Here is a 24,341-nt window from a genome sequence, read left to right as displayed (position 1 = left end):
CATCCACATATGAGGTATTTCCTTACTCGAGAGAAATTGGGTTACAAATTTTGAGGGGCTTCTTCTCCTTTTACCCCTTGTAAAAAAAAATGGGCCTACAAGAACATGTTCGTGTAAAAAATTGAGATATTGAGTTTTCTCCTCTACTTTGCTGCTGTTCCTGTGAAACACCTAAAGGGTTAACAAACTTTTCAAATGTCATCATTTTGAATACTTTGAGGGGTATAGTTTCTATAATGGGGTCATTTATGGGGGATTTCTCACAGAAAGGCCCCTCAAATCCACTTCAAACTAAACTGGCCTCTGAAAAATTCTGATAAAAATTTTTTCATGAAAATATTGAAAATCGCTGCTATAATTTGAAGCCCTCTAATGGACTGAAAAAAAAAAGTAAAAACATGTCAACTTTATGATGCAAACATAAAGTAGACATATTGTATTTGTGAATCAATATATAATTTACTTGGCATGTCCATCTTCCTTAAAAGTAGAGTGTTTCAAAGTTAGAAAAATGCTAAATTTTCAAATTTTTCTTGAAATTTAGGAATTTTTCACCAAGAAATGATGCAAGTATCAACGAAAATGTACCATTAACATAAAATAGACTATGTCAAGAAAAACCAGTCTTGGAATCAAATGCATAAGTTAAAGTATCCCAGAGTTATTAATGCATAAAGTGACTGGTCAGATTTGCAATAAACTGCTTTGTCCTTAAGGTCAAAATGGTCTGCGTCCTTAAGGGGTGAAAGGCTTTGTTTTTATTGCCCACTTAATATTTTATTACTTTGCATTGGTTTTTGTTCCCTGTTTCTGACCCTTTTATTCCCAAAAACATGTACCTGTTACAATGAAAATTTAAGATGTACTGTATTTACAAATATTTCAAAGAAGCAGGAAAATAATCGGCAACTCACCGCAACCAGCTGAATAAATGTTCTTTCATTTCATACTCACAAATATGTTACATGGGAAGAGGGTAGTGGGGGGACACAGGATGGCGACCAAGTTCCGTTTCGCACGGTGATCGTGCTTCCCCCGGCCATGGCTGTAAAAATAAATCAACAATATGTAACAGACTACAGGTTATAGAGTTAATGCCCGAAATGATCGGGCAGCCTGTTTTTTTTTCTGCATTTGTGTAATTTTGTAAGGTAATTAAAAATTAGGAAGTGTGTTCTCTCTTGTCCAACAAAGATTGTTCATATGTTTAACAAGTACTCTAGAGGGGATCCCTCTCCAAAACTTTATAGTAATGAGAATCCGATGAGGATTCTCAATGCCTCTTTCATATACATTTCTCTATCAAGAACTGCAATAGGTCCTGATATTATCATTATTTTGTAAAGTTTTAATGGCTTTTCTTTCAGATTTATAGAGATTATCCTTGTGTCTAAATTTAATTGATCTTTTAATACACTGAACTGACTAGATACAACAGAGTAGAAGGTTTCTTAATGGCTCCCTACTATGCAGTGGATAAAAGTTTGAGCAAGGTTTTACAGCTACATGTTTCATAGGAATATTAGTGATGTCTGTATGATCAATATTTTCCATAGCCCGCTCATACATCTGATTATCTACTGTAATGCAACTATTGTGTTTTTCGAACAAAGAAAATGTCGAGCCAATGTTAATTTCTTGACATATTGATTTAAATCTACAAAAAGTTGGTATTCATTTGGTAACGACATCGGGCAAAATAAAAGCCCCTAACATAGAAGGCAAATTTTTTTCCCCCTCAAAATGTAAGTGGATAAGTTAAAAGCTTAATACCTTGTTCTTTTTGTGTTCCTGATTGACCATCTGGATCAATTGTTTTTCTTCTTCTCTGCCTCCTGAATTTGGTGCTCTGTACCCTTTTTTATGGACTTTTTTCCTGATTGGGGAACTAAAGAAAACTAATGAGTGATTTGTTTGTATCTCTAGTTACCCATTAATGGAACAATCGATGCACTGTTGGCATGATCTGATCTGGATCCTAAAAAAGAGGATTCTAATGGTGTGGTATCTACACTACTAGATTCCAATTCCACAATAGTTGAGGAATTGGCTTAAAAAAAATAATCCTCATGTCCCCTGCATTTGAGCTACGCCGTTTGGAATTTTTGGTTTGGAATAATTAGCCTTTGTTCCTCTACAAGGGCTACTGGTCTCAGAGATCTTTCTTATAGGTTTGAGTTGTCCTAACGGATTACATAATGATTAGGGATGAGCGAATCGAATCTGATGTATCGGAATTCGTTACGAATTTCAGGAAAAATTTGATTCGCAACGAATGCGAATATTGCCATGATTCGATCGTGCAAATCACTTCATTAAACTCCATTTAGTGTGGTCCGGGCTCCAGGGCATCTAAAATGGTGGATCCACATGTGAGGACATGGGGCAAGGAATCCTGGGAAGGCAGAAACAATCGTTGGCGGGATGACCCTGAATCAGTAGCCAGCCACCCCTATGATGTCACAGCTCTATATAATCGTCAGCCATCTTGCGGCCAGTCACTTCAGCCTTTTATTGCAGAGAGAGAGAGAGAGAGAGAGAGAGGGACAGACAGCAGTGTGTTTTGGCCAGAAAAGCATTTTTGACAACAGCAATTCACCTCCCAGTCACATCAGCGTTCTGTTGCATAGAGGGATGGAGAGCAGTGTGTTTCACAGAAAAGCTTTTTTACAGCAGCGATTCACCTCAAGCCCAAATCCAGCCTGGAAGCACTGATAGGGAAGGGAGTTAGATTGAGGGAGTGCAATTTTGGGTGTAGTACACCGCAACTGTGTGCTGCAACACTGGTGTGTTCAACAACTGAAAAGCTAATAGGGGCCAGCCAGCTAGGATGAGCAGAGTACTAAAAGCATATTGTTCTCTATTAAGTGTAACCTGTGCGTTCATCTAAGTGGTCTACCATTTTGTTCCTGTTAAAGTCTTAAAGGCCTAGATACTGTGAAAGGCCAGGAAAAAGTATACACCTGCTGGTGTTGTAGACAAACACTGTTTTAAGCGTACTGGAGCGCATTGTTCTCCCCTCATAAGTGCATACCACATACGTGCATCTAAGTTGTGTACCATTTTGTTCCTGTTAAAGTCTTAAGGGCCTAGATACTGTAAAAGACTAGCCAAAAGTACACACCTGCTGGTGTTGTAGACAAATACTGTTTTAAGCATGGTGGAGCGTATTGTACTCCCCTCATATATGCACTAAGTATGTCAGGCAGAGAAGTGCCAAGACATGCACAGAGGCCTAAATTCAAAAGGCAAAGGTCGCAGCAGACTAGGGGCATGTGGCAGCAGGAGTCGTAGCGAGAGGGCTGAGCTCCCGGTATCAGCTAGCGGTCATGACTCGACCAGCAACCCATCTGCCGTCATCAATTGGTTAACACTGTCATCCCCTTCATCACAAGTGACATCTGACACCCCCAGTCAACAGTCGGTGGGTTCCTCAGACACAACCCTCAGTTAGCATGGACCAGGAGCAGTTCCTGTCTTCCCATTGCCTCTGTCCTATGCTGTTCCCACCCCCACAGAAGTTTCTTATGCTGTGGGTTCAGCTCCACTATTTAGTGAGGACGATCTACTAGAGGACCGTCAGCAGCTAACTGCCCAGCAAAGAAGTGGAGAAGACATCTGCCACTTTCTCCGCTAGGTGGGCAAGTAATGATGAGGAGAGTGGCGTGGGAGGTGGTATTGCAAGCATTCAGGCTCCTGAAGCTGACACTGTTGAGGAACTTGAGGAGGACATCAGTGACGTGCAGACACAACTCGATGATGATGAAGCCAATCGCACTTAAGAGCCGGCTGCAGAAGGGGCTTCATTGTCATCAGGTGAAGAGTGAGGCAGGTTGCCAGCTGAGCCAGCAAGGTGGTAGCATGGTTGGCAGTCAGCATGGTGGCAGAAGGGGAAAGTCTGGAGCCAAATAGGCCTGGGGTAGACCACCTGCTTCACGCACTTCCGGGGAGGTAGTGGAACAGGGGTTCCTGGAGTCGGCGGCAGTAGCAGTCAATCAGTGCGGACTGTTGGTTGGAAAATCACCTACTCGGCGGTGTGGCAGTTTGTCATCAAGCATTCGAAGGATGGTAACCTGGCTATATGCAAGATGTGTCGGCAGAAGGTGAAGCATGGCCAGGGTCCCAATTTTGGCAACACTGCCCTGCATCAACATATGCAGCATCACCATAAAGCGGCCTGGGAGAACCGTGGCTCCTATATAGTGGTCCAGCCTGCTGCATCACCCAGCGGCACGCCGCTCCCTGTTTCAGCCAGCCAAAGCTCTACCACCTAAGCCGAAGGGAGCTGCGTGTCATACCCATCTTCTGTTGCTCCAGATGCTCCTGCTCCTCCTAATTCGAGTCAGTCATTCCTCCAGCAAGCCATCGCAGAAGCGCAGTAGCTGCAGAAGCTGAATGTGCTCCTGTCCAAGTTGCTGGTGCTGCAGTCCCTCCCTTTTCAAGTGGTGGACTCTGCACCTTTCAGAGAACTGATGGCTTGTACCGAGCCGAGGTGGAGAGCCCAAAGCCGTCATTTCTTTGTGAAGAAGGCAGTACCAGCCCTGCACAATTTTGTGGAAGAGAAGGTGGGCCAGTCCTTGAGCCTGTTGGTGTGTACCAAAATGCATGGCAGCGCTGACATCTGGAGCTGTAACTACGGTCAGGGACAATACATGTCCTTTACGGCCCACTGGGTGAATGTGGTTCCTACACAGCCGCAACAGCAACTTGGACAAGTCACGCTGCTTCCAACTCCACGCTCTCAGGCCGTTGGTCCTGTAACAGTGTGCGACACTGCCTCCTCATCCTCCACCGTGTCCTCAGCCTCCACTGCACGGACAAGTCTCAGTTCCCCTCCAGCATACCATGTGTGCAGGGCACAGCAATGTCACGCTGATCTTCACATGGTTGGAGGAACTGCTAAGTCAATCATCAAGAAATTGAATCATGGCTTACTCCACGAAAACTGGAAATGGGAACCATGGTGACCGAAAACGTGAAGAACATCTTGGCTGCTCTGCATAAAGGAAGCCTGAGATATGCACCCTGCATGGCACACATGTTCAATCTGGTTGTCAAGCAGTCCTGAAGTGTCCCCCCCCCCCCCCCCCCCCACATCTGCAAGACAATGGGAAGGAAACTTTGCAAAACTTTGAGCTGCAGCGGTATCCCCCAACATAGTCTGATATGCGACGTTTCCACATGTTGGAATTCCACCCTCCATATGTTGGACCTACAATGCGAACAGAGAAAAGCCATCACCGATTTCTTGATGATCCAAGCCGATAGGGGGACTCCCCTGTGTAACTTCAATGTCAACCAGTGGCAGCTCATACATCACACCTGCCGTTTGCTCAGCCCTTTGAGGAAGCCGCCTTATTAGTCAGTCACCAGAATATAGGGATGAACAACATCGTTCCACTGCCAGTAGTGTGTCATCAGAGCGGGTGTTTAGTGTGGTGGGGGCCATAGTAACCCCAAGGAGAACTCGTCCGTCCACAAAAAATGTGGAGAGACTGACCTTTGTGAAGATGAATCAGGCATGGATCAGCCAGGATTTCCACCCACCAATGCCTGATGCATAAGAGTAGATTGACCATGGTGCCACACCAACACTTCACAAATATGGATAGTGCTAAACATATTTAAGGCGCTGCTCCCCAGTTACAGACATTCCTCCGCATCAGACCACAAGTAAGTATTAAGGATATACATAAAACTTAACTTTTAATAATATTCTTAGGATAAAATATATGTACCCCAAATTTTTTTTTTTTAAATAAAACCAAAGGAAAGGTGTGCAAAAAATACTATGTGCCACCTACACCACCAAGTATTGATGTGATGCAAAGACCTCTAAAAGGTGTATGGTCCATTGTAACTGGTGGGGGTAAAAACTTCCCCTGTAAGACCCTACTCTTGCATTATTAATTCCCTTCTTGGCAAGTGTTACTCGCCCTAAAAAGGGTGGCCCCACACAGGAACCTCTCCCTATTTCCGCATAAAAACACTGCCATTTCCAAGGGTTTATTAGGTGGAAATAGAGATAGTTTCCTGTGTATGGCCACCCTTTTTAGGGTGAGTAACACTTGCCAAAAGGTTAATTAATAGGGCGAGAGTAGTGCCTTACAAGGGAAGTTTTTACTCCCACCTGATAAAACTGACAATAATTTGTTTCCTTCCACCTTTTCGAGGAAAGTGTTACTCGTCTTAAAAAGGGAGGCCCCATACAGGAACCAATCCCTATTTCCACCTAAAATCCCTGGGAAATGGCAGTATTTGTAGGTGGATAATATAGCGAGAGGTTCCTGTGTGGGGCTGCCCTTTTTAGGGCGAGTAACACTGGCCAAGAAGGGAATTAATAATGCGAGAGTAGGGCTTTACAGGGGAAGTTTTTACCCCCACCAGTTACAATGGACCATACGTTGTTCCCTTCCACCTTTTTAGAGGTCTTTGCATCACATCAATACTTGGTGGTGTATGTGGCACATGGTGTTTTTGCACATATTTCTTTTTGTTTGATTAAAGAAAAAAATTTGGGTCCATATATTTTATCCTAAGCATATTATTAAAAGTTAAGTTTTATGTGATGCATATCATCAATACTTATTTGTGCACACTAACACTTTTACAAAAGAGACTGTTTTCTTCTGCCTACGTGCCTCAGCTACTATTCTCATCACCCGGCTGATGCCAGACATCTGATGCCAAGTTCTCCTTTTTTTACCCACCTTCATTGCCACCCACCGCACCACTCTGTCACCGGGTCACCTGCCACCTGCAGCCTGTCTCATTCTGCCACCATATGTTCTCATGCTGATGCCAGCTCCAGGCTGTCTTATTCTGCCACCATATGTTCTACTCATGCTGATGCCAGCTCCAGGCTGCCTCTTGCTGCCACCATATGTTCTCCTCATGCTGTGTCAGGCTGTGTCATTCAGCCACTATATGGTCTCCTCACGCTTCAGCCACCTCCAGGCTGTGTCATTCCGACACTATATGTTCTCCTCCTGCTGCTGCAAACTCCAGGCTGTCATTCAGTCACTATGTGTTCTTCTCATGCTGCCGACACCTCCACGCCGTGCCATTCATCCACTATATGGTCTCCTCATGCTGCCGCCACCTCCACGCTGTGTTATTCAGGCACTATATGTTCTCCTCATGCTGCCAACATCTCCAGGCTGTGTCGTTCAGCCACTATATGTTCTCCTCATGCTGCCACCAACTCCAGGCTGTGTCATTCAGCCACAATATTGTCTCCTCAAGCTGCGGCCACCTCCATGCTGTGTCATTCAGCCACTATATGGTCTCCTCATGCTGCTGCCAGCTCTAGGCTGTCTCATTCTGCCACCATATGGTCTCGTCATGCTGATGCCAGCTCCAGGCTGTCTCATTCTGCCACCATATGTTCTCCTCATGCTGATGCCAGCTCCAGGCTGTCTCATACTGCCACCATATGTTCTCCTCATGCTTCCGCCACCTCCATGCTGTGTCATTCCGCCACTATATGTTCCCCTCTCACTGCTGCAAACTCCAGGCTGTCATTCAGCCACTATATGTTCTCCTCATGCTGCCGCCAACTCCAGGCTGTGTCATTCGACTACTATATGCTGCCGCCAACTCCAGGCTGTGTCATTCAGCCACTACAGTCATGGCCGTAAATGTTGGCACCCTGAAATTATTCTAGAAAGTTAAGTATTTCTCACAGAAAAAGATTGTAGTAACACATTTTTTGCTATACACATGTTTATTCTCTTTGTGTGTATTGACACATACCAAAAAAGGGAGGAAGAAAAAGCAAATTGGATATAATGTCACACCAAACTCCAAAAATGGTCTAGACAAAATTATTGGCACCCTTTCAAAATTGTGGAAAAATAAGATTGTTTCAAGCGTGTGATGCTCCTTTAACCCCGTACGTCATGAGTCCATGTTCTGCGATATAACGCGGGGTCACACGGCGACCCCGCATCATATCGCGGCGGGCCTGGTGTCATAGTGAACCCGGGACCCGCCGCTAATAGCGTGCGGCACCGATCCAGGCTTGAGCAATCAATCGCCAAAAACACTGATTGATCCATTCCCATGGAGATGCATCAATCAGTGTTAAAGATCAGTTAATGCAATGTTATAGCCCCCTATAGGAGCTATAATATTGCATAAGAAAAGTGTAAAAAAAATAATTAACCCTTTGAATTGGCTCTTCCCCTAATAAAAGTTTGAATCACCCGGCATTTCCAAGAATAAAAAAAACAGTGTAAATATAAATAAAAATACACATAAGTGGTATCGCTGCGTGCGGAAATGTCTGAATTATAAAAGTATACCGCTTTTTAAACCACACGTTCAATGTCGTACGCGCAAAAAAATTCAAAAGTCCAAAATAGCGCATTTTTATACCACCATGAATAAAAAGTGATCAAAAAGTCTGATCAGAACAAAAATAGTACCGCTAAAAACTTCAGATCACGCCGCAAAAAATGAGCCCTCATAGCACCCTGAACACAGAAAAGTAAAAAAGTTATAGGGGTCAGAATATGACCATTTTAAACGTATAAATTTTCCTGCATGTATTCATGATTTTTTTCTGAAGTGATACAAAATCAAACCTATACAAGTAGGGTATCATTTTAACCCTATGGACCTACAGAATAAAGATAAGGTGTAATTTTGCCAAAAAATGTACTGCGTAAAAACAGAAGCCCCCAAAACTTACAAAATAGTGTTTTTTCATCAATTTTGTCGCACATTGATTTTTTTTCCCATTTCACCGTAGATTTTTGGATAAAAATGACTAATGTCATTACAATTTAGAATTAGTGACGCAAAAAATAAGCCATCATATAGAATTTTAGATGAAAATTTTTAAGAGTTATAATTTTTTAAAGTTAAGGAGGAAAATTTGAATATGAAAAAACGGAAAAAGCCCGGGTCCTTAAAGGGTACCTCTCATCAAAAAAAAACTTTTGATATATTATAGATTAATGTATGCAGAATAACTAACAATTGCATGTTATTAAAAAATATGCTTCTTTCTATTTAATTTTCCACTTTGAAGAAATGACCACTAGGGGTCTCCCTACCAGTCCTGGCAGCAAGCATTTCAGACTCATGCTGGAGTCCTAAACACTACGAGCTGCCAGTCTGCTTTGTTCACAAAGGAGAACACTCAGAGCTGCCAGCCTGCTTTGTTCACAGCCTGTTTGGCTGTGAACAAAGCAGGCTGGCAGCTCTGAGTATTTAGGACTCCAGCATGAGTCAGAAATGCTTGCTGACAGGACTGATCGGGAAAAATACAATAGAAAGAAGCATATATTTCATTAACATGCTATTGGAAAACTATTCAACATTCATTAATCTAAAATATATCAAAAGTTTATTTGATGAGAGGTACCCTTTAAGGGGTTAAATTCACCGGGGGCAAGTAACAGGTGTGGGCAATATAAAAATCACACCTGAAAGTAGATAAAAAGGAGAGAAGTTTACATAGTCTTTGCATTGTGTGTCTATGTGTGCCACACTAAGCATGGGCAACAGAAAGAGGAGAAGAGAACTGTCTGTGGACTTGAGAACCAAAATTGTTGAAAAATATCAACAATCTCAAGGTTACAGGTCTATCTCCAGAGATCTAGATTTGCCTTTGTCCACAGTACGCAACATTATCAAGAAGTTTTCATGCTGTCCTGCAGGCTCCACCCTGTGTCATTCAGCCACTATATGGTCTCTTCATGCTGCCACCACCTCCACGCAATGTCATTCAGGCACTATATGTTCTCCTCATGCTGCCGCAAACTCCAGGCTGTGTCGCCGCCAACTCCACGCTGTGTCATTCAGCCACTATATGGTCTCCTCATGCTGCTGCCACCTCCATGCTGTGTCATTCTGCCACCATATGGTCTCCTTATGCTGCCGCCATCTCCATGCTCTGTTATTCAGCCACTATATGGTCTCCTCAAACTGATGCCACCTTCAGGCTCTGTCATTGTGCTGCTCTGCGACAGGGATTATAATAGCGACACCTCTTATCTGCATGTCATACTGAATAACAGTATTATTTCATAAACCCAGCACACACCCTATGCATGTTACAGCAAGGCAAAGTGTTCTACACCCCCTATTGAGGCTCTTTTTAGGCCAGAAATAGCCTTTTTTAATAGTGATTCACTACAAATAAATTGGGAGCAAAAAAATTTTGGGGGGGAAATTTGGTGAATCAGCCAAATCGAATTTTTCAAAAATCTCTAATAATGATGTTTCCTTCTTATCACCCGGATGTTTTTTTTTTTTTTTTTTACATAATCATGCTTTTTTCTTGTTATGTATGATGAATTTATAATTGTACGAGTCATCTCTACCTTTGGTTCCACGGGGCACCTGCCAGTATCGCCTGTAGAGCCGAAGGACCCTTGTTTACACTTTAAGTATTCTCAATAGATTTTTACAATAGCCTTAAATACAATATTACTTGGGAAATTTTTATAGTTTTTCTTCCATTTTTCATTAACCTTAGGTTTATCACCATTTTTAAATATATTCACTTCTCTATACTGTGCATTAAATATTGGCCATTTACGTACTTGTCCACAACTATAATCATGTTTATAATGGTTAAACTTGTGAAATTTTTTGTTAATAGTGTCAATCTCCAACTTATGAAGACAATTAAAAATCTTGCTATCCAATTTTTATATTTAGGAAATGTGCAAAAAGGTAATCATCTGCTTTTTGTTAATAGGCAGCCGCAACCGCTTTTCTCTTTTTGAAAAGCCACTTCATTAACCCATGTGAACAAGACTCAAGAAAATCTTCCCAATGCGGAGTTAACGTTTTATCCTCTGGGAATGAAGATTCAAATGGGAATCTCAATCCCTGAGGTGCAAATGAATCTTGGCGATATTAAGAAAAAAATGGATGGTACAGCTCACAACTATAGACTGGCCGAGGTGAAGTGGGCAAATACACCTATACCCAATGTGTGTAATGGCAATATTTGAAAAACAGAAAAGAGAGCAGCCTACAACTCAAGGACAGTAGTGATTATGAATTAATTTGGTGATTAATTGGATGGCTGAGACCGTGCTTCAAATATCAAAAATGAATGAATTTATTATAAAAAAAATATACACCAACATTTGATGCAAAGAAATTCCCCTCACAGAGCCCTTGTGAGGGGAATAATTATATAAATAGATCATGAGACATAATAAAATATTACTAGATAGAAATGAAAATAAAGATTAAAATATAACTGCAGTGTGTTTGTTATACCGGCAGTCTCATATTTCTATTTATTTTCTTCATATTCATTTCCATATATTCTCAGTATTATACATCTCCCTTCCTAATGATACCATTCTCAGTCCCATTTTATCCTACATAATCAATCACACTTCACATTTTATATTTCCATCTCATACGTTTTACACATGATCTATCAAATTTATCAAATCATTCACATATCTCAACACTTGCAGAAATAAGACACAAAATAGTCACTGATACATAGTAAATATTGACTATTAACGTCATAAAAATCTATTCTGTATAAGTTCTCACACCATGTTACTATTGGTAACAAGGTGCAATTTAGTAACAGTCTTTTTACAGTGACTCACCCTCACTATACACTTCACTTAGTCTTATAGAACCATTCACATGCACTTCACAGACACATCGTATCCAAATATACATTTCATCGTCACTTTTTAATATAACACTATTACACTCTTCGGTTATTTTCATTTATTATTTACTCTTATTCCATTTTATTTCTATTTATTCCTTTCTTTATTCATTTTTATATTTATTATTTTTTATTTTCCTTTCCCTTTTATCCTATCCATCTACAATTCACATTTATTCCATTTATTATTAATCTATTTTTGAACCTACTTCTATATAGTATCTTATTTTACATCTAATGATATATTCATTGAAAAAATTCCATTGCTTTGTGTGAATACGAGCTTGCTAGCTGTAATGTAATCCTTTGATCCATTGCCATAGTTTACTTACGATCCTTTTTCACCTGCAAAATTAATTGGTATAAATATAAATATGTTGGAAATCATTCTAGAAGACATAGCTACTGAGGAAGGGGTCGAATACTTCGTGTAGAGCACCCCAAAATGCGTTTAGCCTAGCCTGTATGCAGTGTGACCGATATATGGACTTTCACTTACATTCATATGGACTTTTAACTATTTTGAGCCTAAATCCAGCAGATCTACTACAACGCTGAGAATAAGCCAGTTGCCAATGGCTTCACCCATCATCCTTGTGATCCATTCACTGTTTCATTTGTTGCCCGTGACACCGGCTGATCCTGTGTTTCATCATGAACATCCAACGTCTCCGTCTCCCGCTGACTGCTGACATCAGACGCCATCCGCACGAGGGAGTCCAACTAAAACCATCCACAGTTGGTATCTCCAGATCTCTGCCGCTACCGCACGGCACATACCGGGTTCAGTGCCCCCTGAACCAAGGGCCCTGTGAGGGGAATTTCTTTGCATCAAATGTTGGTGTATATTTTTTAATAATAAATTCATTCATTTTTTATATTTGAAGCACGGTCTCAGCCATCCAATTAATCACCAAATGTAATACATAATCACTACTGTCCTTGAGGTGTAGGCTGCTCTCTTTTCTGTTTTTCAAATCATGCAGATACCTCTGCAAAAATAAGGAATCAACATTATGTTGGATTTTAGATTTACCAAAATTTTTATAATCACGAAATAACTCAACTGTCAAAATTTGCAATTCTGATTCGGTAAACAAGGCGGAGTTCACTACTCGCAACATGGCGTCCTTGTATTTAATCATTATAAAGGGGATTCCCATATCATTCACTAATAGGTATCAAAGATTTATCAATCATTCTCTATGGGGGAGATTTATCAAAACCTGTCCAGAGGAAAAGTTGCTGAGTTATCCATAGAAACCAAACAGATTGCTTCTTTTATTTTTGAAAGGCCTCTGAAAAGTGAAAGAAGCGATCTGATTGGTTGCTATGGGCAACTCGGCAACTTTTCCTCTGGACAGGTTTTGATAAATCTCCCCCTATATGTTTATATATTTTTTATGGATGTGTTGTGTTTTTATCCATTTTCTATTGTATGCAAAATTCTTGATACCCCTGAAAGGGTTAATCTATTTAATGGTACCTGGCTCATCATCACCTATTATGCCTGATGAAGCAGTAATTCATGCTGTGAAACACGCGTTGCATGCTGGTCCAAATAAAACCTTCTTTGCTTCTCACCTGGTTGTCGGCCTCTGCAGCACCAGATAATTCTGCATCCTTGTTCTTAAGCACTCCTTTGATGAATTGTACCCAGGCAGGAATGCTGCAGAAGGACTCCTTATATCTAATACTCTGTTTCATTGTTGTGTATGGTGTGAAAAACAACTAGGGGTAAGTGTAACAACTGCTTTGCTGTTTTACCTTATGGAGCGCTCTTCTGTTTATTCAGGAAATGGGCACTGTCAGGAACAAAGTAATTTTTTTTCCCTTTTTATAGAAATCATGGCTTATAAAATCATGGATTTGTCCAAACTGAAGCACAGGCATGGACAAAGTCCAGTAAGGGAGGGTGGACTGGCACTCCTCTGTGCTCTCTCCTGTACTCTCAGACAGGAGTCTGCAACGTATTGATTCACAGAATAAAGTTTATGGCCCTGATTCTTTGTGGGTTTCAATTTTTTCCCCACTGTATTTACTAAGGTTTCCCTACATTTTGCACTTTTCCTGGCCATCCACGCATCCCAAGATTTGAGAAAGGTGTTGAGATTATGTTTTTGTTGGGCTAGCAATTTCTCTACTAAGCAAATGTTGGAGACACACCCCTTTTTTATGGCGACGTCCACTTTTCCCAATGGCCACACCCCTTTTTGGTTTACTCAGTAAAATGGAGAGTTAGTCTTTTTTCTTATTTTTATTTTGGCTCAAATTTTGTCGCAGACAGAAAATATGGCACACAACCCAACAAAACATGTCGGGTTTACAATAGTAAATCAGAGTCATTTTAGTAATCAGTGTCATTTTAATTTATAATTAAAATGTTAATATTTAAAGATTTTTTTTTATTGTATGTTGGCGGGGCATCTATATGGGTGTGGCTTACACATGGGTGGGCGCATGGGAGACCCCATGACCCTCTATTGCTCAGGGGCCCCATGAGTTGTCAGTCCACCCCTGCTCTATGGTATCTGTTGGAATCATTTCACAAAGAAAGCACAATTGGCTTCACCCCAGAAAGCATGATAGTTATGTAAACTGTAAAATGTACTTTCTTCCATTAGCTGATTGTAAAGACACGAACAGAGTATCAGCTTCAGCAGAAGAAGAAAAGAAAGATTTGTGTTCCAGGCGTAAAGAGACTGAACATCAACCTTTATGATGAGGTTTCTGAGAAAGTCAAGGTAAGTAAAAACCCCTCTATGCCATTCTATTGATAACATGAAAATAGAGATTGATGGGGGTTAGACTGCTGAGATTTCCAAAGGGCCCAATACCCTGTTTTTTTCTATAGGATAAAGAGGAGCAGGAGGAGTATGAATAGAGCGATGGACAAATATACCTTCGCAACCCCAGTCAACACGTTGTGCTTGGTTAAATTCTTCATTGCCATAGATGAATAAGTGTATATCTTCAAAAGTTTTACCCCTAATCATTGAGTTGTAAACTTGCCTGACAAAGTATCTTGCAAATGTAATTTTAATTTTATTTTTTATGATTAGTCAATAAAGTTATTACTCCTATAACACTTTTGTCCTTTTTGATACAATAGTATTGAACATCAAGTAAACAAAGCAGATTATAGACTTAAGGGAGATCCTGTGTGTTTGCACTGTGTTGTGGCACATGCCTTGTAGCCCACGTTATTTATGAGCTCCTGCTTCCCTTGCCCACCTACCACTGATAGATGGCTTTCTGTGCACAGTACAGAGCAAATAATGCTATAAAATTGGGAAATTAGATTGTAAGCTCCCTTGACAAATGTGAGGGATTACAATTAGTTTGGAGCACTGTGATATATGGGGGCACATATTCTGTTTTTTACATGTAAATGATATCAATCAAAAATAGGCAGAATTTATAAATGTGATCTAAAGATCTATGAATGTAGATTTGCAGAACTACAAGTGATTTTTAGTTACGATTATTACTTGTAGCTCTGTCTCTTTAACACCTCTAATCCAACAATGTCTTGTTTTCATTTCCTGCCACTCCCTTGAATAACATTTTTTAAATAGCTTAAAGCGTACTTTTTTTTAAATTAGACCTTCAGAATGCTTACAAGGTGATTTTGTGGCTCTCACCACTGTTATTGAGCCTCTATGGTGCATAGCTATTTCTCATTCTGTCCATTACAAGGGGTGAGGCCAGAACTGGGCTGTTTGCCAGTATTACATACACCTGGTCTTCCTTTCCCTTACTTGTCTGCCAAATTACAGGACAGTGCCTTCTCTTCTCTGCTATGTCGACATAGTGCTGGTGAAAGTACACTGGACTGAAAAGGCTGGCACTGTGCTGGAGGATTGTCTACAGTTACTATGTACAGTACATTACTATAGATGGCATGTGGAGCTAAGGAGTCATTTTTAATAAATGAAATGATGTACAAATGTGTTAGGAATACCATAGGCTATCACATTGAGGGAAGTTGTTTAAAACAACTGGGACAATTTAAGTCGCAAAGCCCTAATAACTTTGTCAGATATAATAGTTGTGTTGCTACTTGCTTTCAAAAATGTTAATGAATTATGCTGTCTTTGGCTCTCCATTAGCTGACTGGCCTGATCCTGATCACCATGGTATTCCTTGCTTGCCTTCTGATGTTGGTGATGTACAAAGCTTTATGGTATGAGCAACTCACGTGTCCTGAAGGATTCATTTTTAAGGTATTGTTAGGCAATATGCCTTAATTATAGTAACATAAAGATGAAATATAAACTTTGTAAAGACAAGTGGAAAATTGAGAAAAATAAAGCAATAACCCTATAGGCCTATTTTTCACAATACTTTTAAGCAAGCTTCATCAGACATTCAGCAGTTAGGGTGCATTCACACCACATTTTTGACATACGGGTGCAGGATCCGGTGGGGGGAGGGGCAAACCGGGTGCTCCCGTACCCCGGCCGGATCAGCCCGTAACTCCATTTACTTTAATGATCCGACCGGAGTCAAACGGTGACTGTGGTCGGCTCAGTTTTGACGCGTATGCGGTTTTGGACCGGACCTAAAACCGCAGTATACTACGGTTTTAGGTCCAGTCAGGAAACCGCAGATCATTAAAGTAAATAGAGTCACGGGCTGATCAGGCCGGCGTACGGGAGCGCCCGGTTTGCCCCTCCCCCCGCCGGATCCGGCACCCGTATGTACAAAACGTGGTGCGAATGCACCCTTACTGAAAATGTCTGAAATACTTAGGCTATGTTCACAAGGGTTTAGTTTCCATCTAGATTTTGGTTCTTATATCAGTTTAAAATTCAATGACAATCTGCCTCCAATCAAAGTGGATAGATTTCCCAAACCCTTTTCACATTTATTTAAAAAAAAATCCTACACAATTTTCGATCCATGGCTATATAGTGGCATGCCCTAAGCATTAGCAAACATTCAGCAGTTACTGAAAATGTCTAAAAATACTAAGGCAATGTTCACAAGGGGTCAGATTCCACCTGAGTGTAAAATCCAATGACCGTCTGCCTCCAATAAAGTTGATGAATTTCTCAAACCCTTTTCGCATTCATAAAAAAAATTCCTGCACATATTTCAATCCATGGCAAATTGGTGGCATTCCCTTGTAGAATTGCAGGTGTGCAGACTGATCATCAGAATCTGAAAATTTGTCAGAAATCAGAAGGTCAGCTTTGGATTTCAGCCCTGGAATGCATTATTATCTGACGTGTGAATATACCCATTCAGTGGAGGTTTGTAAACTCTAAATATTGAAACATTCTAAAATTGACAGCTATCACCATTCACCATATAGATAAGATACTCGGTATTAATGTCACAATGCTTTTTACTATTTTTGTAAGGATGGGGGTAGTGGTGGTGGTATGTAAAGCCTTAATCTGTCCTAGAACCCCTGTCCCTTTCTCTTGATGCACCCTACCTTTATAAGGACGACACACACCATGAAGATGGTCTCTTCCTATGCTAAGTGACAGACTATTAAAAACAGTATGCAAAGTTGCCTTGCCAGGTCAGTACCTGGAGGTCATGTAGTATTAGAATTAGTAAACAGAGGATACCCAGTTTAGTCCAAGGATCAAATAGCCAGGAGGTCATGTTTCAGCAGGAAGCAGGTAATCAGGGCAAAAACCAAGGTCCAAGCCAGGATATCCTGATCAGCAGAAAAAAAGATTGAACTGTAATCCAAGAAACAGGTCGAAATTCTAGTGAAGATGAAAAAGAAAAAATCACATGCATTTGCCAAGAACCTGGCAAGAACCTGATTTAGATAGTCTGGCCATGCAAGAATGGGGCACAGAGGCCATCTCTTATAGGCTTTGCATCCTGAAGCAAGTTTTGGCTATCAGCCTTGCTGCTGCTGTCTGCCATGTGCCACATTAAATGGCAGACAGCAGAGATAGAGATTGTGGCGAGGCAGGGAGAGAAGTGGTCAGCTACATGCTTCTTCAGGCTTTATCTAACAATTGGTGAAGGTCTAAACACCTTAATCCTGATCTATCTAAACTTTTGATATGTCAAAAGTTTTTTCAGATGACAGGAACACTTTTAGTAATAGGATATGGATTGGACGTAAACTTTATACGAAACCTCTTAACTAAGACTTTAGCACCTCAGCGTTACTTCCTTATCCTACCATGCATTTTGGTGCCAAAATATTATGTGTTCCCCATCCCTACTGCTATAATAGCGCTGTTTCCAGACTCGGCTCACACAAAGTTTAAAGTTTGGCAAGCTGCTTTTACCCTAAAGTTCTGAGTTAGGCTGGGTCCCCGTGGCCATCTCTAATCAGGAGACATGGTAGTCCACCAGTAATTGCGAAAAATGTGTCTTTTCATACCAGCTTTTCCTGGATGCCCACTCAGTACTGAATCATGTATCTCACCAAGCAACTAGAGTCTAAAGAGTAGAGGAACTAATAAAATGCCAAGTGGAAGAGAATCAGAGCTAGATTCTGGCTGGTTCTAATGATGGTGGCAAATTCAGTAGATATTGTGGAGACAATCGCTCCTTCAGACAAAATGGGGACCAGCTTGGTGTTTAGGGCTTGTCAGGCACAAACGATTCTAGAAAGAACAATAGCTTTTACATTCTTAGTGCCAGGTCTGGTAAACCTGGTATAAAAAAAAACAGGCCCACCTAGCCTGTTTCCAGTTCAGCATTTTAGCAGGTTAAGTCAGGACTGTGACATGGTGCTTAGCCTCTTATAGAAAGTGTCGCCATTTTTCAAAAGTCCATTTGATATCGAAAACCTTTTAGTTGGTGGTGTCATAATTTTTCTCTGCCAAAGAGAATTTCTGAGCGAAGTATGTACATGATTCTAAGTTGGAGACCCCTGGAACAGGACTGCTCCTACTCCTACCTCATTGGTATATATCTCTACCTCTTACGGTTTGAACTAATCAGGCTGTACTAGAATTGGTGACTTCAAGAAGCATCTTTTAAGAGGCTTTAAGGGTACGTTCACACGGACGGATTACCTGTAGAATTTCAGCAGCAGTATTTGCTGTGGAAAATCCGCAGCGGATTTTGCTACCATTGACTTCAAAGGGTCATCAGAAAATCCGCCATAGAGGCAGTTTTGCAGATTCTCCTTCGAACCCATTGAATTCAATGGTAGCAGATTATCTGCAGCGGATTTGCCGCAGCAAATACGCTGTGGAAATTCTGCAGGTAATCTGCCCGAGTGAACGTACCCTAAGGCAGAGACTGCCTAAGGCCACTAGAGAAGCAGATCAGTCTTTTCAGTCAGAGATTTTACTATGAGAAAAAATTTTTAATAAATAAAAGCAGCACCACACCTGTCTTCGGGTTGTGTGTGGTATTACAACTTTGCTCCATTCGCTTTAATAGAAGAAAGCTGCAATACCAGACACAATTCCAGAGTGGTGCTGTTTTTAGAAGAAATTAGCTTTGTTTTTCTATTCCTGGGTAACCCCTTTAATTTACACGAAGTACCCCATAATGAGAACAGAATTTTAGAAATTTTTGCTAATTTATTTTAAAAAAAGAAAGTCTAAAATTTTACAGGGCACAAATATTCAGACCCTTTGCTAGTACATTTAAAAATGTTAATATCTAGCTCTTGGGATCACCCCTTTCTACACTTTGATTGTGAAAAATTAAGTTACATAGTTAGTACGGTCGAAAAAAGACATATGTCTGATTGGTCAAGATTTGGAAAGACACAGCTCTGTGTATATAAGATTTCACATTTTACATTGCAAATTAAAGTAAAAATCAAGCCATGGGGTGGGAAGACCTGCCTGCAGAGCTCAGGTAGGGGGAAGGGCAAATCTTGAGAAGGGTACAAAAAATTCTGCTCCAATTAAAGTTTCTAAGAGCACAGTGGCTTCCACAATCCACTTGCAAAAAAAAATGTAATGTAAATAAAACATTATGGCCCTGATTTATCAAAATGTGTGAGAAATACTGAGAGATTTTGCCCCTAACAACCAATCACAGTTCAGCTTTTATTTCTCAATGAGCTCTAGTAAAGTAAAACTGAGCTGTGTTTAGTGTGGGAAAAATCTCTCCCGTTTTTTTTTTTACTCACATTTTGATCAATCAGGGCCCATGTGTATATTTCTAATATACATTGATCAAAAGTATGTACATTTTTGGGTGACAAAATACTGTCTTATCCCCACAGTTATTGCCTGTGTGTCTCGGCTGGGACAAAATACTGAAATTCTGGCAGGACAAGCAGGGCTTGGTGCTGTGCACTGAGGCTCTGTGACACACTCCCAGCTCACATTGCAGGCTGATTGACAAGCCAGGAGCCTGCACAGAGCCCTGCTTTGTCACACCCACACTTCCTGCATTTTGTCCCTGCCAAGACATACAGGCAATAGCTGTTGGAAAATGGCAACATTTTGCACTTAGAAATATACACATTTTTAACCAATGTATATGAGAAATATACATATAATGTTATATGCATTATACAAAAAGTTTTTGCAGATGATAGTGCCCATATAAATAAAAGAAGTTTGGAACAACTTGGACTTTTTCTGGAGCTGGCCATCCCATCAAAAAAGAAGGGGGAAAGGAACATTGATAAGAGAAAATTTAAGATAAAAGACACATAAAAGCCTGTCTGAAGTTTGTTTAACCCCTTAAGGAGGCCACCTGTTTTTACCTTCATGACCAAGCCCAATTTTTCTAATCTGGCCTGTGTCTAATACCTTTGACATGCTTTTACTTAGTGACGCGATTCTTAGATTGTTTTTTTTATGGCATATTGTACTTTAGATTAGTGGTATATCCTTGTTGATTCATGCAGCATTTTTTGTGAAACACTCCAAAATATTGTGAAAAATTGTGGCGCCTCCAATCTCCTGCAGCACATAGCGTGGTGGAGGAGATCGCTAGGACATATGCAAACGTCCAGTTGCGTTAACATATAGACAACTGGGACGTATGCATACGTTCTGGGGTGGGAATGTAAAAAAGCACCTAGCTCTCAGACTGTGAGAAACCAGACTCTGCAGACCTGCCCAATGAAATCCCAATACCATGAAGCAGGGTGGTGGCAGTGTAATACTGTGGGGTATTTTTTAATGTCTGGGACAGAGCGACTGGTGAGGCTTGAGGAAAAGCTTAATAGAGAAAGGTAGAGAGAGAGTTTAATGAAAACTTGACCCAGAGTTCTGGAACTCAGACTGGGCCAAAGCTTCACCTATACGATGACCCTAAGTACGCAGGGAACAACTTTGTAAATGTCCTTGAGTGGCCCAGCCAGAGCCCTTATATTAATTGAACATCTCTGGAGAGACCTGAAAATGGCTGTCCACTGGCGGTCTTCCTCCAACCTGACAGAGCTTGAGAGGATCTGCAGAGAAGAATGGCAGGAAAACTCCTAGATCCAGGTGTGCAAACTTTGTGGCATCACCCTCAAGAAGAATGGGGGCTGAAATCGCAGACAAAGGTTCTTCAACTAAGTACTGCGTAAAAGGTCTGAATACTTGCAATATTATCGTTTTGTTTATTTATTTATTTATTTTTTTTTTAAATTAGCAAAGATTTCTAAAATTATGTGTTTATGGGGTATTGATTGCAGAATGATGGGGAACATATATATTTTTTTACCACTGCAAGGCTGCAACATAAAATGTGAAAAAAGTACAATTGTCAGATTTTTTTCTGATACATTCAATGTTAAAGGTCATATCTCACTTGGAAAAGCCTCTAATTTCCTCAGTTTTTTGGTCTAAGTGGAAGACAAATCAGCTAAAAGGTGTCTGACAGCTCTTGTTTTTAAAGGTATATTTCCATCTCAACTAATGCAGTTACATTTGTAGGACATGACATGTAGGACTTGTTAAATATTGTTGCAACCACATTTATTTAGCAAATTTGTTTCTTAAAGGGGTTATCCACCATAAGGTGAATTTGGTATATACCTGCCACACAGTAATGGACATGCTTAGGAAGGATCTGCGCTTGTCTCGGGGATAAATGGCTATGTCATGAGATTACCATAACACTGTGGCTAGCTTTTTGTGAACTTGTATTTGCTGTATGACTTTTCTTTTTTTGACTACAAATCCCACAATTCCATCTTCCTCCCTCCCACACATCAGCCATCCCACCCATTAAAACATAAATGAGCTGCATCCATTCAAATCAGTGTGATTTCCAATCAGAATGCCTACAGCTGTTGCAGATTGATCTCTCTCCCACTTGATTGATCGCTCCACCCATTGAAGCAGACAGGCTCCCTGTCATCAGCTGACTAGTGAGTCAGGTCTCGGCCGCATTGCAAGCTGGGAAAAATCTGAGACAACAGTGATTTTGTATGCTGGAAAAAATTAATATTGGCGTGAAAATCACATAAGAATTGTGAGAAAACCATCACACACAGGTACAGACACTATATCATGAATTACACTAACTTTACAGCCCCTGTAGCATAGTCAAATAAAAAAAAAATCCTGGAATACCCCTTTAATATTCCTGCTCCTATCCATCCTTTGTTGACATCACGCTACCTAGATTAGAGACCACCACTTCACTCACATAAGTGAGTACACCTCTTACATCTTTGTGAATATTTTATTATCTTTTTCATGTGACAACACTTAAGAAATAGGACATTGCTACAATGTAAAGCAGTTAGTGCCCATCCGGTATCACTGTGTTCAACTCTGCTGTTCCCTGAAAATAACTCAACAGACAGCCATTAATGTCTAAACCTTTGCAACAAAAGGGAGTACACCTCTAAGTGGAAATGTCCAAATTGGGCCCACAGTGTCAACATTTTGAGTGGCCATCATTATTTCCCAGCACTGCCTTGAGCCTATTAGGTATCGAGTTCACCAGAGCTTCACAGGTTGCTATTGAAATTTCAACTACTCCTCCATAACAACATCAATGAGCTGGTGGATGTTAGATATGTTGCGCTTCCCCACCTTTTGTTTGAGAATTGCCCACAAATACTCAATAGGGTTAAGGCCTGAAAAAATGCTTGACCGTTCCATCACATTTACCCTCAGCTTCTTCAGCAAGACAGTAGTGAACTTGGAGGAGAGTTTGGGTCGTTTTCATATTGGAATTCTGCCCTGTGGCTCAGTCTATGAAGGGAGAGGGGTCATGTCCTGCTTCATTATTTCACACTTCATGTTGGCATTTATGCTTCACTTTCCAGAACATGACACACGTGTCTTTTTACTCCTAACCTGGTTGCCTCCACACACGCTTGACACCATCTGATCCAAATAAGTTTATTTTTATCTCATTGGACCTCAGGAAATGATTTCAGTAATCCATGTCCTTAGTCTGCTCGTCTTCAGCAAACTATTTGCAGGCTTTCTTGTGCATCATCTTTAGAAGAAGCTTCCTTCTGGGATGACAGCTTTGCAGACTAATTTGATACAATGTGCAGGGTATGATCTGAGCATGGACAGGCTGACTTACCACCCCTTCAATCTCTACAGAAATGCTGGCAGCACTCATATTTCTATTTCTCAAATACAACCTCTAAATATAACGCTGAGCACGTGCACTCGAATTCTTTGTTTAATCAAACATGGCTTAGGAGCTCAAGTGCCTGTTCTGAGTGGAACCTGTCTTGTGAAACCATTGTATGGTCTTTGCCACTGCAAAGGTGTCTGTCCGGTTCCTGACCAGTGTTCCTGTATTTGACCATAGCCTGATCCCTGACTTTGCCTCAACCTCATCCCTTTGTTCCTGCCTAATTCTTCTGTGCATGACCCAGATTATCCACCATGCCTCTGTCTACTGACCAAGCCTTTTCCATCCGGCTGCACCTGAGCTCCTAAGCCCTGTTGTTCTTACATCACCAGCTCTGCTATACACCTATTCAGCGCTGCTTCATCTGACTCTCCTGCTGTGCTTATTTCATCGAACTGTCAACCTGCCCCACCTACCTGTATCCCTGGCACTTGGCACCAGGGATTTCTGGTCTGCTTCACAAGCTGCCCCTTAACCAGAACCACACGTATCCTGAAGTGGAATAAAGGGTGAAAACCAGGGGAACACTTAGACTCCACCGAAGTTTTGTCTAAAGCCAAACCTGTAAGAGACACAGCTGGTCCACACCTATTGGGGCGTAACACCACGGTTTAGACATTAATGGCTGTGGGTTGAGTTATTTTTACAACAAAATTAAACTATTATACAGGCTGTGAACTCACTACTTTACATTGTAGCAGAGTGTCATTTGTTCAGTGTTGTCACATGAAATGATATAAGAAAATATTTACAAAAATGTCAGGGGTGGACTATAATTAGATTACATACATATACGTACAGGCCAAGACTGGCCTTTAGGCACACCGGGCTAACAGCACACAACTGGCCAGTCTATGATGCCATTAACTTTAAGCACGTCTTAATGATGCCCTTATAGTTTATTTTGCCACTTGGTGGACAAGTTTCACAGAGCGGAGAGCCATTAGCTCTTGTTGCCGTACACAGATGAGTGATGTCATTATACGCCAGAGCGCGGAGCCCCAAAAAAAGAGCAGAGGCTTTATTATAGACTGCACAGAAGCCAGATTAATATGTTGTTGTTGTTTTTTTTTTTTTATCTTAGCAAGGGGGGTTCTACTGCCTAAAGGGGCTGCAACTACCTGAAGGGGGGCTGCTGCTACCTAAAGGGTGGAGGCTAGTGCTGCCTACAGGGGGCTAC

At 41.0% G+C, this 24,341-nt stretch overlaps 1 protein-coding gene across 1 annotated transcript in view; it reads left to right on the top strand.

Moving 5' to 3' along the window:
- CALY (calcyon neuron specific vesicular protein) overlaps positions 1-24,341 on the top strand; it is a 98,665-nt gene that overhangs the window by 69,070 nt on the left and 5,254 nt on the right. Inside the window, exons 3-4 of the mRNA XM_056531218.1 lie at positions 14,287-14,406; positions 15,775-15,888. Of these exons, the coding sequence (XP_056387193.1) occupies positions 14,287-14,406; positions 15,775-15,888 (234 nt within the window). The remainder of the gene's footprint in view (positions 1-14,286; positions 14,407-15,774; positions 15,889-24,341) is intronic.

This window comes from Hyla sarda, chromosome 7 (genome assembly GCF_029499605.1).
Source record: "Hyla sarda isolate aHylSar1 chromosome 7, aHylSar1.hap1, whole genome shotgun sequence".
Taxonomy (NCBI): domain Eukaryota; kingdom Metazoa; phylum Chordata; class Amphibia; order Anura; family Hylidae; genus Hyla; species Hyla sarda.
The sequence above is the reverse complement of the archived record's forward strand: the minus strand, read 5'-3'. Positions and strand labels throughout refer to the sequence as shown.